At 42.1% G+C, this 14,785-nt stretch overlaps 1 protein-coding gene across 1 annotated transcript in view; it reads right to left on the bottom strand.

The window, feature by feature from the left end:
- The window catches only part of PDE6D (phosphodiesterase 6D), a 38,671-nt gene extending 26,337 nt beyond the window's left edge, over window positions 1-12,334 (bottom strand). The window contains exon 1 of the mRNA XM_061348755.1: window positions 12,138-12,334. Within this exon, the coding sequence (XP_061204739.1) occupies window positions 12,138-12,187 (50 nt within the window). The 5' untranslated portion in view covers window positions 12,188-12,334. The remainder of the gene's footprint in view (window positions 1-12,137) is intronic.
- Window positions 12,335-14,785: the final 2,451 nt, after the last annotated feature.

The following is a 14,785-nucleotide window of genomic DNA, read 5'->3' as shown; positions in this document are numbered from 1 at the left end:
TATTCCCTCAAGGTGGTATTACAGCTCTGTGCGCTCTTCAGGAAAACAGGCCAGACAACTGAACTTCCTTTTCCAGGTGTGTTCGTATGTCCTTGCTCACAAGTACTGCTAAAAAATGACAAAAATGCATGAAATTGTGAAAGATACTCTACCTAGCTTTGAAAGCAAATGCCAACTGCAGCCTTCGGGGAAAAGGTAAAACAAGTGCTGCTGCTGCTGCAGTACATCTGTTAATTAGTCTACAAGGATTTGTGTTTATGACAAAAGTGAAAACTAACTACTGCAGCACAAGTAATACCAGCCAAACACAATTCTACTGTTTTGTTCAGTCTCATAACAATACTTGGCATATCTGCACCAGCATAAACATGCCACTTGAGTGAGTTAGTAGGGCAGAAGTCACTGAGTTCTATACTAAAGGTGGTTTATTCAAAGCACTTCAGGCTTTTTTGAACCTCTGCACATTTAACTGCCACACAGTATCTCACCTGCCACTTATATCCTGTTGTTTCAACCCAGTATTGCTCTGTAACCAGGGATACATCTAGAGATCACCACAGGTTCTCTGGTAAAGCAACTAAGTATCCTTGAAATGTAATTAGAGGATCACAAGGGGATATAATCTTACTGAGATCTTACAGTAGAACAGTATTTAGCCCTGGCGCAGCACTCTTTACCTAATAAACAAAATAAAAAATTCAAATCAGCCAGAGAAATAGCTATGACAAGCACTTTCATCAAGTCCACAATGACAAATGCCAATGTCCTATTTGCTTATGCAGCACAGCATGGAAACAAGCCACCCTTTCCTGGCATTAGCTTAAATGGGACCTTGGATATACACGCCATGCAGATAGTACTGGTGTGAATTTCACTGGAGCTACAAGCTTACAGCCAGGACCTCCATGACTAAACATGAAGAGCACCTTTACTGCCAGCTACCCTGTTTTCCAGGGATGAACTGGCAAAACCTGATTACGAACACAACACCAAACTGAGGGACTAAGTAAGGATGTGAACATTTAGGTGGATGTCAATGTCTCTCTCAATTCACAGAACAAAACCACAGTGAGTCAGATGTAGTTCTCAAAGGGACAAGAGAAAAAAGGGTCATGGATCTGAGCCACTAAAGTAGTTGTATCTCTGGAGCACTGTGCAGGCAGGACCACACGCTGCAACAAGCTGGTTTTGGTTTTCCACTTAAAACTGACAGGACCAAGATTATTCAAGGAAAATAAGTTCAGTATCTGCTCTCTTCTGAGGAAAGGAAGAAAACTTAAAGCATACAGACCAAGTGGAGAATCAAAACAAAACTGAAAATACAGTCAGGAGGGAATGATTGGCAGTTGCGTGAGGAGACTAATCTTCTAAATGGACAAGAGACTGCTGAAAGCAGAGGCAGAGGAATAAAAGGGGATTTACATAGATTGAGGCAGAACTCTCAAAAAACAAGGACTCCATATCATAATTACTATGCTTTTTTTTTTTTTTAGAAGCCTACTAGAACATGAGAGGTGCTTAAATTTGCAGTGTGGATTTGTGATTTGACAATTTAACCATCCCAACATTTTATACAGTGTTAGACAGTACAGCATTCTGAAAGAGAATAAGTTGTTTGGAAAAGCACTACAGCAAAAGATGGAAATGAAAAGTGAAAAAATCAGTTCCAAATGAGTTTAGATTAGGTAAAATACTAGTATTTGATTCTGAATGCTGTATGTTAATCAACCTCCACACATACATTAATGTGAACTATACTGATGTGAACCTCTGAGCATGTCACCAGGGGATCTCTTGAAGATGGGGGTCGGTGCCCAAGTCAGCACCTCTTTGCTTTAGTGCACACTAGAATTCAGATGAAGAACATTACTGTGGGGATACAATAATGAAATCCCCACTGAAATGACAAAAAAAGTAATGGCCTCTATTACTTCCAAGCAGCTCCTGTATCTTTCATTGTCAATAAAATCTACAGCTATGTTTATACTAAGTTTTTATGTTTATTATTTTAAGAAGTTTGTAGCTGTATATTTCCAGAATATTTAAATCTGATTTTTATAATTTTAATAAAAATCCATTAATATATTTTTCAGCTGAAGCAATGGAATATCTTATTTCTGCTGTGAAAACAGCAGCATGTACAAATAATGCAATTAGCTGTAACTCACAACATTGTTGGGGTTTTTTTTTTCAATTTAGTTAATAATAACAAAATTAACAGAAATTTAGTTATTGAAAAGCTAGACTTTCCCACAGCTAATATAAATACAAGAATTTAAACATATTATTATGGTATTTCAAAGTATGAACTCCATAAACATTTGTGTTAAGGTGAATGCCAATGTTGTGAAGTTATATATAAAAAGCTCAAAATTTACATAATTAGCAATATCTGCACCATTTAGAGGTGCACCTACATTAAACCATAGTTTGTATTCATTTGAATTTGCACCTTTTCAAGCATTTCTCTGCCTAGTCACTGCATTTACTATTTCAGAGCCTGCAAACTGGGACTTGTGCAAACAACATTAATTAGGAAAACTAGGAACTAATCTTTTTTTCAGTGAAATAAATGCAAGAGATCATCATGAACCGTGAAACATTTTCACCTGGCCACTAGCAGGGCTCTATTTAAATAAGAATTAGGGCCTTAATGAGGATGCTATAGTTTGAGGTCTTGGAGGGATAGAGATTTGCTCTATAGCTGCCTGGTCAATGCCTCATCTCTACTCTGCTAGACAGGGAAAAGGAGGTTATTCATGTGGTGAGAAGGGAGTTTTGATTCTCTTCTCTGAGTAACATCAAGAGGCTTGAAGTGGTAAGCTAACAACTTTCCTTGGGGAATCTGTTTTGATTTTACAAGTAGTACTTTAGTTCAGGCTACTTTAAATTGCCTTTGTGAGTGTTTTGTTGGTCTTTTGTTTTGTTTAAAATCCTAAGGAACTTATTCTAATGACAGAGTGGAGAGTGCTAGGAGAACCAGGGAACTGATCTTTTTTTCTTTATTTCTTTGTATGCAGCTAAATATTTCTCTGTAGAAGCTAAGCTTTAAGGTCAGTGTTACACTAATATAATGTAGTTCCCTTTGAAGAAATTATAGGGGGAAGCACACAAACAACTCTTTCCCGGAGCTGTTAAAATACTGCATTTTTATGGCAACAGTGTCACTAATGATTCCTTGTGGATTAATGAGGGTGCCACAAATGAACAGCTCAAACTTCATTGGCTTCTCTCTCTCCTTCTAGAAAAGGTATTCTAAAATTAACATGCATTTATTCTCCAAGGCTGCATGGGATTTTCAGCTTATGATTTCCTACATCTGGCTCATAATGGGACCTGCAGGAGAATAGTCTCTAACAGCACTTACTACATGGTCAGTATTTGTGACTGCCTGGTGACTGGACAAGTCACACAGCACAGTAATGCTAAAGACCCCTTGTAAAGAACAAGCAGAAGAAAAGATGATTACCGTACCAAAATCATCTTAAATGCATTTACTCTTATTTTAAAGAAGATATGTGACCACAGACTTAGCAATGTGAAGCTTAAATGCGCAAATAATAATATTAAGCTAGGATTTTAGAATTGGTGCTGCAAGGGTAATTAAGCATCGTAATGTGAGAAGCCTCCTCGCGTGAGCTGTAGCTGAACATTAGAGAAGACAGTGTGAGAGTGTCCTGAGAACAAGCTCATCTGACTTAACCAGAGGCTATGGACATGGCACAGTTGGACTGGACTGCTGTTCACAGCCCCCTCCAGCTGCTTGTTACTTTCTTCCTCAAATCTAACAGCTGAGCTGTTTGTAAAACGGCTAACCTGATCTACTTGATCATTGCAGGTCTCTGCTCCTTAACCTTAAGTTGTTCAAGATAGTACGGCTCATTCTGAGGGAAACAGGAGGCTTGCAGTGCTCATTTGAGCAGCTCAGCTAGTAAATCTGAAAATGAGGTAATAAGCAGCTGGGGATCGTAATCTGTGTTCTGCACAGCTGCTGTGACAGAAACATGCATCAGGAAGAATATAAAGGCAGATTATTTTTCAGGTGTCCCATCCTCAAAAGCAACAAACCCATACCACTTCGTAGACTGAGGGTGTGGGGCTTTTTAAATGTCACTTAAAGGCTACTAAAGTTCAAGTAATAAAGAAACAACAATCACAAGGACTTTTTTCTTGTTTCAGTGGTATGGACAAGAAAGTAACTTTACCAGAATGAAGTCAAATAGCTAAGCATTCTAACACGCTAGAGTCTACCTTAAAGACTTTAAATTGGAAGTTAAATACCTATCTCCATAAGATCCTTCTGTGTTAAAGGTTAGTATGCATTTCTTGGTGTGCAATCTCCAGATGGGTGGGTCTGTTCCACCATATGGTGCTACACTAATGGGGACAGTGGTGGTTCTACCCTCTCTCTCTGCAAACCTCTTTCTTCAAAATGAATTGGGGGTGTTGCAGAACTGCCTTTAAATACAAAGCTTGCAGCAGCAGCCTGTGCCAACAGATGTACGGAAAATAGTTTGTCTCTAGTGAGGGTCTCTAAGATTTCTCCTATACACAGAAATAATTTTTAGTTAAAGCAATGCAAATTGCCACTCTTCCACTGTCTCCTAAAACCAGAATTTGACTTTCCAAACAAAAGTGACTTGATGGTAACTCTGCCTGCCCAGCAGACTGTCCCTGATTAGAAGTTCTGGCTTTTTGGATCTCTGCCTTTTGGAAGGGCTGAGATCAAGTCATTTGAAGTGAGGAGGAAAGATGCATGAGGGCAGGTAATCTGCTTAGGTGGGGTATACATTTGTTGGTGACTACAGTGTAAGATACTCCCAATTTTCTTGATACAGTAATTAGGAAAAGATGGATACAATCAGTGGTCCCAAGAAGCAGATGAGCTTCTGACTTGCTACAGAGCAGATGAAATCTATGTAAACAGTGTAGCATATAGACTGACCCATATAAATACTCCTCTATAGAATTACTAAGAAGTAAAACTCCCTTTACCCTCATTTTCTCTAATGGAAGGCAATATTGCTCCTAGTTAGGCAGCAAACCTTTCAGTACATGAGCGGATGAATTTAACATGATGCTTTTGTGCACTGTTATCCCAAAGGCTGACTGAAAATAATTAAAAAAAAAAAAAAATCAAAATTTTGTTGCTTTTTACCTAAGCCTGCCATTCTTCCAGAAGGATGCTGCCTGATATTCTAGTCATAAACATAATCAACTCAAAGGTTCACTCACGGCTGAATTAATCTGATACTGTTTCCCTTAAGTCTCTCTTTTATACGTAACGTTTCTGTCAGAGGGAGAACTCTGTTCAGGAGAAATTTGACAATGGACTCTCAAGTTCATAACTGCAACTGAAAATCCTGGCTGTCAATTAGGACTTAGCAATATGCAGCTGAGAAGTGGTTTCCACTGTTCACACGAAACTCAGTTAATGTCATGTGTTTTCTGGACAGAGCCTCCCAAGAGCTTACAGTATGTATTTGGACAAGATATGAAATGGCTTTGGAAACTTCATACTAAGGCCCAATAAGTGTTTACCTCAAAAAACTCATGTGTTCTTAACACTGATCTGAGAGTGATGCTACCCAGATGCCAAAGCTCTTGTTTCTATGGGTGCTCCTGATGCAGGCTCAGGAGAGAAAAGCAGCCCTGAGAATGGTGGTATGGGGTTTCTTTGGTTTTCAGTGCTCACTACTGTAGTTTCTTTCACATCAAATGTAAATACATGATCTGCTCCTTAAGATGTGTGAGCAACAGTCACCTTTCATGTGCTTACAGAACTAATTTGTGATAAATCCTGCTATACTAGTATGCAGAAAAAGACAAAATGAATATTGCCAGATGGACCCTAATAAATCATGGTATGTTCTGCTTACTGGTCTGTATCTGGGAACCTGGCATAGCTTGTACTTCTATACAAACTTTGACTATCTAGATGTAAACAAAGCATTGGTTTATCTTTAATGGAGCATCTGCACTCAAATTTGAAGCTGCCTTAATTTCCCATCTTAAAGATAGGGAAATAGAAGAGGCTTATACTGCATAAATTGTGGAAGTCAAAGGCAGAAGTCAGAGTACAGTGGCCTGCTATCTTGCAAAATTTTGACTCAGCATTCTTTCTGGATCAACTCAAATTCAGGGATAAACATGGAAGAGCAAGTTGAATCAGCCTGCATGATGAGACTGCTTTAGCTAACAGAATATTGTTTTTGCAGAGACACAAGAGACACACCAGATGTCTGTATAAGAAAAACTAATATTCAGAACAGTATTTTTGAGGTTTTTTTAGATGCCTCCTCAGCTTGCCTACATCTGTGTAAACTTAGCTTTTCCTACATGTTGGCTGTGAAGATACATGGCGGGGAAGAAGCTCTGTCAATTCTCACTTGATGGATTAAGTTACTATGTTCTGCTGTGTGGAAACTTAAATTATGTCACAACAGCCGAGGCATAAGGCACCAATGATTTCCAAGGATTCGAAGAGTAACTTGCGTTATCTTAATGTTATAAAGAAAATAAAGGGAAATAATTCTGGTAATGATAACTGCATTATTTTAGGTACCTTATTAGGTCAGCACTAAGCAAGCAATTAAAAATACTGAACTACATCACAAGGTGCTAAGGTAATAATGATTACTAAAATGAAAAACCAGAGCTTCAATGTGAACTTACACTTTTAAGTCAGTGTTAGTTAGATGTATTTTCTACAGCACCTGGCAGCTCGCTTGTTTCCTGTGGTGGTGGAGTCCTTGATTCCCCTTTCGCTGCCAAGGGCACACAGCACCATTTCCAACACTGCCAAGGGACTGCATTAAACTTGAAATGCAGAAAACTGACTGTAGCTCATTCAGTCATATATATATATATCATATATATTATTCATAGATACGATGCAAATCACTTTTTTCAGTTAAAGTTCACAAGTAGAGGACATGAAGTTTTTAGTTCTCACTGAAGAACCAGGCAGGTAACAGCTAACTTAGTAAAATTGTTCCTGTTTTGTTTGCAGGTATATGGCTCGTGACTTATGCGTAAGAGATGTGATGAGTCTGTTTGGCATACTAGACCTATATAGATTATCACGTACTGCAGAACTTCCATCAATGCTAGAAACGCTGATACCGTAAAGGTACCTTGACCACAGTGATACTTACTTAACTACCCAGTACAACCTGGCTAAAGCGTTTACGTGAAAATCTGGCTGCTTTGAAACAAAGACTTCTTCATACTGCCAGGGTGGGAAGCTATTCTACAGTCAGACCAACTGGGAATGTGGACAACTCTCACTTGTAACTCTAAGGTTTGCAGACAGGAAAGCGGTAAAGTTCAAGAACAAAAGGCCATTCCTTTTCATATGATATAATAAGGAACTATATGCATTAGATGGAAGAACATTACAGTTTTTAGAAACCAGAAGGATGGATAAAGGAGCACAAATTCATGTTTTCTAGAGTGTTTTAGAAGTGTACTGGCTCTCTACAGAGTATATTGCTCAGCTTCTGGGCAGTCCAGTTCCCACTTTTAACTGGACAGTGTCTCCTTTTAACCCATTCATTTGGTGATTCATATTTCTATTCCATCATGAGAAGCCTAAACAAACTGAAATCTGAGGAAACCTTAAAACAAGGGGGATTTTTTCTTTTGTTCTGGTTTTTTTTTTTTTTAAGCCAAGTAAAGCTGCAACCTTGTTAGTTTTGTAGATGCTGCAACAGATAAGTATTTTAAGTAAATAAGCAGCTAAAGACCTACTGGACTAACACATTGGAAACTGAATTTGAGGAAGCTTCCATTTGGGTTTCTCAACTTTTGATTGCTGCATCAAACTAGTTCAGAATTTCCGTGGCTGTTCTTAGGAATTCATATGCAAGATTGCCATTGGCTACACTTTCTGTTTGTACAGGAGAAAACAGGTAGAAGGTGGAAGTAGAATTTTGTCTGCAGATTAAAATAAAATTCAGAGAAGCTCTTAATGGTTCCTGGTATATTTACACTACAGCTCTATCCATCTTTCTAAGAGGTTAATGCTTTGCTACAATTACTTCCTAGACAGAAAAACAATGGTGAGGATTGGAAGAAACTCTGGGAGCTAGGAAGATGTTGCACAGAGAACTTTGAGGATTCCACAAAGTAGGACAGCTTTTAACATAAAATTTTGCCTACAAATATTGGAGTGCCTGAGCTACAGGCATTTGTTTATACCAATCACAAATACTAATTTCATAACTTCATAATTACTCTGATCTATAGTTAATATCTCTTCATGCTAATGTTTATCATATTAATTTGTTTTGGGAAACTTCTGAAGTACCATAAGATATACTGCATAGCCTTAAATGGAAGTCCATTATCCTAAACTGATAAATATCCATCAGACAATGCTATGGAGATCCAATTCTGATGAGCCTCCTCTGTACTAAAGCAAATAAAACAAGTGATACCTTGTTTGAATTATAAGATTTAAAGTGGAAAATAGATGTGCTTACTCATATGTTAAGAGGTGAGACTTAGCACCTTAATTATGCTATGAGACCCAACTGACTTGTTTGGGTTTTCTCTTCCTTGCTGTTCTGGCAGCAGGAGGAGCTGCATAAAGAAGCTAAACTGTTGTCCCACAACCTGGATGTGAATCTGCTGTTGCAAACTATGACTATATTTCTAATCTACAGCATGTATGCTTTCCAAATGCAAAACACAGTTCATTAAAAAAAAAGCCTAAAACTATGCTAGTTCATACTGGAACAAAGATAAACAGGCAACCCACAAATTATCAAGGGGCATGGTGGGAGAACCCGTCAAGAAAACCCCACTGAATTTTGACTGTTAGGGAAATATGTTATCAGTGCTACTTTTACCTGAAAAAGGATGCAAAATACATTTAATAGTACACACTAACTCTAAAGATAATGACAGAACGAAGCCTGACGGATGTCTTGAAAAGGGTAAGTCAGGGTCACGTAAAATGCTATTCTGTGGCTTGACAGAATAACTGTCCCATCTTCTGAAGAAACAGGCATTATCAGATTTCAGGTATTTGAGATTATCAGACCAGCTGTGCATAAACACTTGCAGAAATAAGACTGCTAATTTTCCAAAGAAAATAATCTTCAGTTTCAACTGAACTGATATTACTTATCAGTCAAACAAGTTTCCATCTCCTTAGTGCTAGACTACCTTTAGATATTAAGTATAACAACTGCTATTCAGGTGAGTGCCTTCAAAACAGCAAGCTGATGAATATACAAGCTCTGTTAACAACTACTGTATCTGAAGAAATGTCAAGCTATATAAGCTTTTGCTGGCTGCCTTCGGTCTTTTGCTACACTATACTTACCAGACTGTCAATCTTCAACTTCTAACTGATGCCATAAAAATTCTTTGGACAAGTGTAATAAGGTATAATGAATATGCTTATTTGCCGGCAAGCATAAAATATTTTTCCTTTGGTTTCAGTCTTTTAAAATAGCAAAGTCCATGAAAGGGGGAGTAAATGTTTCTGGCTTGAGTTTTGGGACACTAGCCATGGCATATTTCTGCACTAGTGTCACAGAGGAAGGAAAGCGTATCTCTGCATTAGAGGGTGGATTTGGGCTGTAATTTAATTTCCACAGCAGCATACCCCAATCAGTTGGAAAGCTTGTAATTAACCTCTTCTCAGGAACCACAAGCAAACAGAATTTGTTTGAGGAAACTTTGATAATTCAATGAGCTGGATTTCCAGATAAAGTGCCTGACCTATGCTAAAGCAAGCATTTTGAAAGTCTGCTTCCTCAACAAGCCTTTCTGCCTCATCAACTGATCTTGCCACACAAGGAATCTAATACATGCAGGCCCTAGATGTAATACTGTGTTGGTTTCTTGCGCTAAAAGCAAGTTCAGTTTGAAGTGCCAAGTTTGCAGGGTGTGCTTAAGCTGGTGGAGTTGAACTCACTTCCTCCTGGGAGCAGAAGGAAAACTTCAAGTACTCAAAGTATAAACTTAATGGCCTTTTAGAATATGTTTTTCTTACTAGTAAGTAAATTAAACCAGCACATACAGCAGCAGAGTGGGTGGAAGATAAAGCATCTCTTTTAAATGTAATGCTTTCTAGAACACATGCTCGCTCTCAGAAAAGGAAGTGGAAGTCTGAGCTGATGGCTGCCTTGCACAGAGAATGGTCACATCTGGGCATAAGTGGCTTCCTGTGTGGACGGTGCAGTGTCTCAAGGCTTCCTCTCATAAATGAGGAATATCTGTTCAGCTGCTGTTCTGGCTTATTAAAGGAATGCATAGATTCCTGTTTCTTAAGACTCCATACTACCTGGCCCCTGTGGCAACCATCAAAGTATTCTAGCGTGTTTGTGGAGAAGCACAGTAAAGTTTTACTTAAAACTGTTCTGTCAGAAATAAAATCAGTATTTTTTTTCTTTTGGGGTTCTGTTTGTTTCCCAATAACAAGCAAAGGAAGACTAAATTTGAGGTACTTCAACATGGAACTGCAGGGTATTTCTATTATGGCTTTTTGTCCATGCTATGGCTGCTTGAGATAATAGAAGTTTACCTTAGCTTTGTATAACATCCTTCCCTCTCAAAGAGCAAAAAAAGCATTTTCTGTTTAAGCAAACAAGCAACAAAATGGGTCATTTAATCCAAAGCTGGACAAAGGCCTTAATGTAAATTCTGCTATCCAGTAAAGACTATATATAAACACATGCAATAAGCTTAGAAGTTTGTTTTCTAGGCTCAACTTGCCAGGCACTTCTCACTTCAACCAACAGCCATGTCTGGTCTTGTCAGAAGCTTATTCTTCTAATTGCCAGCACAAAAGGCTTTAAATCATATTTTGACAGCTAAAATACTAATCTTCATAAATAAAAAGAACTGTCAATAACACTAGTGCAGAAGCAAAGGAACCAGATGTGGTACTAACAGCTGTGGGAGAGAACAATGATTTGTTCAAGTCAAGAAAAGCATCTGCTTATATACTGATAGTAGCTATCTGTCTAAATCCAACCTAGAAAATTAGCTCCTGCTACATCTGGCATAGAGATTTTGAACATCTTGCTGGGGAAAAAGGATGTTTAGAAATAACAGTATTAGATCAAGAGGGTGTTCTGCTCACTTCTGTCCTTGTCATTGTAAAAAAGGAAACAAACAAACACACCAACAACAATCTTTTGGTATCTAAAGGTCAAGTCTTCCAAGCTTAGAAGAATCAACTACAGTGAAATATAGAAGCTTCATATTTCTCCCACAGTTTGAACATGGGCTTTTGGCTTGAGCCTTTCACTACTTTGCTGAAATCCTGGGTTAGAAGGGTGCACACAGATCTTGCTTCTCTTCCAAACTCAGGTCTCTCATTCCATCAGCATTAAATTATATTCAGACAATGCAGACAAGAAATGAGAGTGTTTTTTGAAAGCCACAACATGAAGTTTTGAAATTAACTGTACGAAAGAAAGGCATTAACACCTAGCGTATGTAAGCATTAGTGATAAAAGACACTATGACCGACATGACATGTTCCAGTACCCAGCAGTATGAAAAGGAACAAGCTATTTAGTTGCCTCCGGACCTGAAGACCAGGTATTTCCTTTCCGAGCAGAGACAGTGCAGGCCAGAGGGAAAGGGATCAGATCCTCCCGGTACCGAAGGCACCGGCCGCCGAGCTACTTCACCTCCCCTCTCTAAATGCCGTCCTCGCCGCCCAGGCAAGGGAGTCCTTCCGCTCAGCGGCCACCGCCTTCCCACCCTGCCCCTCTCCACGGGCCGCCCGTCAGCAGCCGCCGGCGGACAGCTCCGGCAAGCCGGGGTAGGAGCCGGGGAAGCGGCGGCGGCCGCCACGCTGATGGAGGCTTTGGCCTCCTGCCACCACCGCGACGGGGACATCCCCCCACCGGAACCTCACAGCGGAGCAGGGCCGAGACCCAGGCCCCAGCTCTAAGGGGGCTCCGTCCCGTTCCCCGCTCCCCGGGCCGGTGCCAGCCCGGCGGGAAGGACGCCCCCCTCCTCCCGCCACCGGAGGAGAGGACGCCATAGGGAGGCGTTTCTATGGCAACCCCCTTCCCGCCCCGGGGTCCCCCCACCCGTAACCCTTCCCCGAACACCTTCCCGTCCGGGTCCCTCCCTCCCGCCTCACGGCCCCGCCGGGAGGATACAGCTTGAAGCCCCGGAGGATCTCCTTGGCCCGCTCGTCCGTGGCCGACATGGTCCTGCCGCGCCGCGCCGCGGGCGGACAGGGCTGGGCCGGTCTGGCCTGGCTACGCGGGCCTGGGCGGGAAGACGACAGTGACAGCGGCGCCTCAGGACCCCCCCCACCCCTCCCCCCGCACTCTCTCGCACCCGCCACAGGCCGGTGCAACCAACCCGAGCAGCCTCCCGCTGCCCCGCCCCCCGGCCCGCCGCTCTGGCCAATCGCCTGCTTCAGCCGGCTCGCTACAGCCGCTTCCAGAGCAGGAAGGACAGAGCGTTCGACCAATCAGGCAGCATATCCGCGTGCGCGCCCTCCCCTCCTTCAAGGGTGGTTGCGCAGCGGTCGTTAAGGCGTACGCTGCTGCCGTGCCTGACGTCGCCGCGGGATGGGAGTCGCAGAGGAACAAACCTTCCCCGGCCGCTAGGCTCCGCAGTTGTGAGGCTGGGCCGCGGGGGGGCGCGGGCGAGGGAGGGCCTCAGGGGTGCAGTCGAGGGGGTGAGAAGCCGCCACAGGCCCATTCACCACCCGCCCGACGACAGCCTTCACGGGTCGGTGCCGACTGGGTGAATGCCGCCGGGGCTGTGCCCTGTCCCTGCGCTCGCCTGGCGCTTGTCCTCTGGCGGTGGGCAAGTCTGGCAGAGAGTATTCACCCCTCGGCTGCTTGGCGGGAGCCCAGCTGAGCTGTGAATTCGTGGATTTGTGAAAATGAGCCGTGAATTCAGGTGGTAGGGACCTGGGTGCGGGACTAACAGGAGAAAGTTTAAAATAAATACTGTGTTTTTCCAGGAACAAAACGTTTGCCCTGCAGAAATTTGAGTTTTGTATAGCAAAGTAGAAAGGCGGGGGGGTGGGGGGGTGGGGTGGGTGGAAGTCCCGGGTTCATTAGCACATCCCAGAAGCCAGGCTATTTAATAAGAGTGTGACAAATTAACTCCTCCATTTCTCCATTAACAATCTGAGCGCAGCTAATACAAAGCATTAATAAGTCATAAGGAAAAACAAAGGCAGCAGTTGTAATCCAGGCTCAACAGGACCAGTGAATGATCAAGGTGCCATCAGTACATTTGTGGCTCCACTTGCCTCCAAACTAGCTGCTGTACAAATGAGGAGCACATGAACATTAATAAAGTTTGTGCTTAATTCATAAGGACAAGGCCACTGCCAGTATAACCAATAAGAGATCTTAATAATAAAAATAGGTAGTATTTATTTTCCTGATATATGTGATCCATGCTTGGTTCCACACCATCAGTCTGAAAGTGTATGAACAGATAATTCTGAATCTGGGCAGAGTGCCAGGGATACGCTATGCTAATATATATCTACCTTTTATTAAGAGCCTTTCCTGGGCTTTAGATAGGCTGTGTAATTGCATGCTATCCAAGGAAGAGAGACTAAAGAAGACCGATGTGAGAAAAGGCAAGCAAGAAAAGCCAATCTGAAAAAGGCAGAAACAAATGGCTGTGTGTGGGAGAAGAGCCTGCCAGGTGGAAGTGTGGCATGCTGGTTTACAATAGACATAAGAAACTCAATCCTGCCTCTGTTCAGGCTCCTCAGAGAGGAGAGACAGAGATCAAATGGATCTCGTAGCAGGGAACTCCTGCAGCATTGAAGGGCTTCTCTAGCACAAGGACAGGAGCGTTTCCAGAATTTAGAGTTGGAGCCTTTGTATTCTTCTGGCAACATCTCAGAATTCCCAAATTCACCCTAGTGTGCAGGGAAGCACAGGTCTCTCATTTCTTAACTTATGAAAAATCACAAAAGAGCTTATAGCTGAAGCATGAAATTCTTGTGACTGCTCCTGGCACAAGAAGCAGTGGAAAGTGTGACACCATAACTTGGAGAGTGACCAAAACCCTGAGATCTCCTCTCAAAACTCCTTTGGCTGCATTAACACAAATGACACCCTGGAGCACATTGTCTTTCCAAAGTACTTGCAAGAAAGTTGCTGCAAGCCTCACAATCCCTTGGAGGCACTTGGTGCTGAAAACTTCACCTTTGCATTCACATCTCTGGCAGGTGTGACAGATAAGTGAAAGTGAGGAGATGCCTCCAGCCTGCTTTCTTCCTCCCTAGAAGCCATTCTCTTAAGGTTTAAATGAGAGAGCTAGTGTTTCTGCAGATGAGCATAACTGGGAGATGGTTTCATAAGCCTCGGCTTCATCCCACGCCATGCTTGATGAGAGGTGGTGTACAACTGTCTATCTGCGAACACCAAGACACACACCATCTCTCCTTGCCTGGCCAAGGTGCAAGATGAGAGTCCAGTGAGCAGCTTAGTCTCTGGACCCTGGGAAGTGTGGACAGCTTGGCAGATTCTTCAGCAGGGCCTTAGTGCTCCCATCACTCCACACTCCAGAGATGCATGCTGGCAGCTGCAGGTGTCACAAGCCTGGAAGGTGAGAGGATAAATGGATGAAGCATGGTGAAAGCACACATAGATGGAGAATGAAACTGCATCGAGGACCACGTTAGCATTTACCCTGCCTAGCTTAGCCCTGAAGCCACTGGCCATTCAGTCATATTCAGATGCTTCTGCTCTAACATAGCCATGGTGCCAATAGATGATTTTATTTTGCTTCAAGTTCCTGGGAAGTAAAATGATTACAGACA

Source organism: Neopsephotus bourkii, unplaced genomic scaffold (assembly GCF_033783945.1).
Source record: "Neopsephotus bourkii isolate Nb327-2 ecotype Australia unplaced genomic scaffold, CSIRO-AGI_Nbou_v1 NB_369, whole genome shotgun sequence".
Classification (NCBI taxonomy): domain Eukaryota; kingdom Metazoa; phylum Chordata; class Aves; order Psittaciformes; family Psittacidae; genus Neopsephotus; species Neopsephotus bourkii.
Note: the sequence above shows the minus strand (reverse complement) of the source record. Positions and strands in the feature narration are given on the sequence as shown.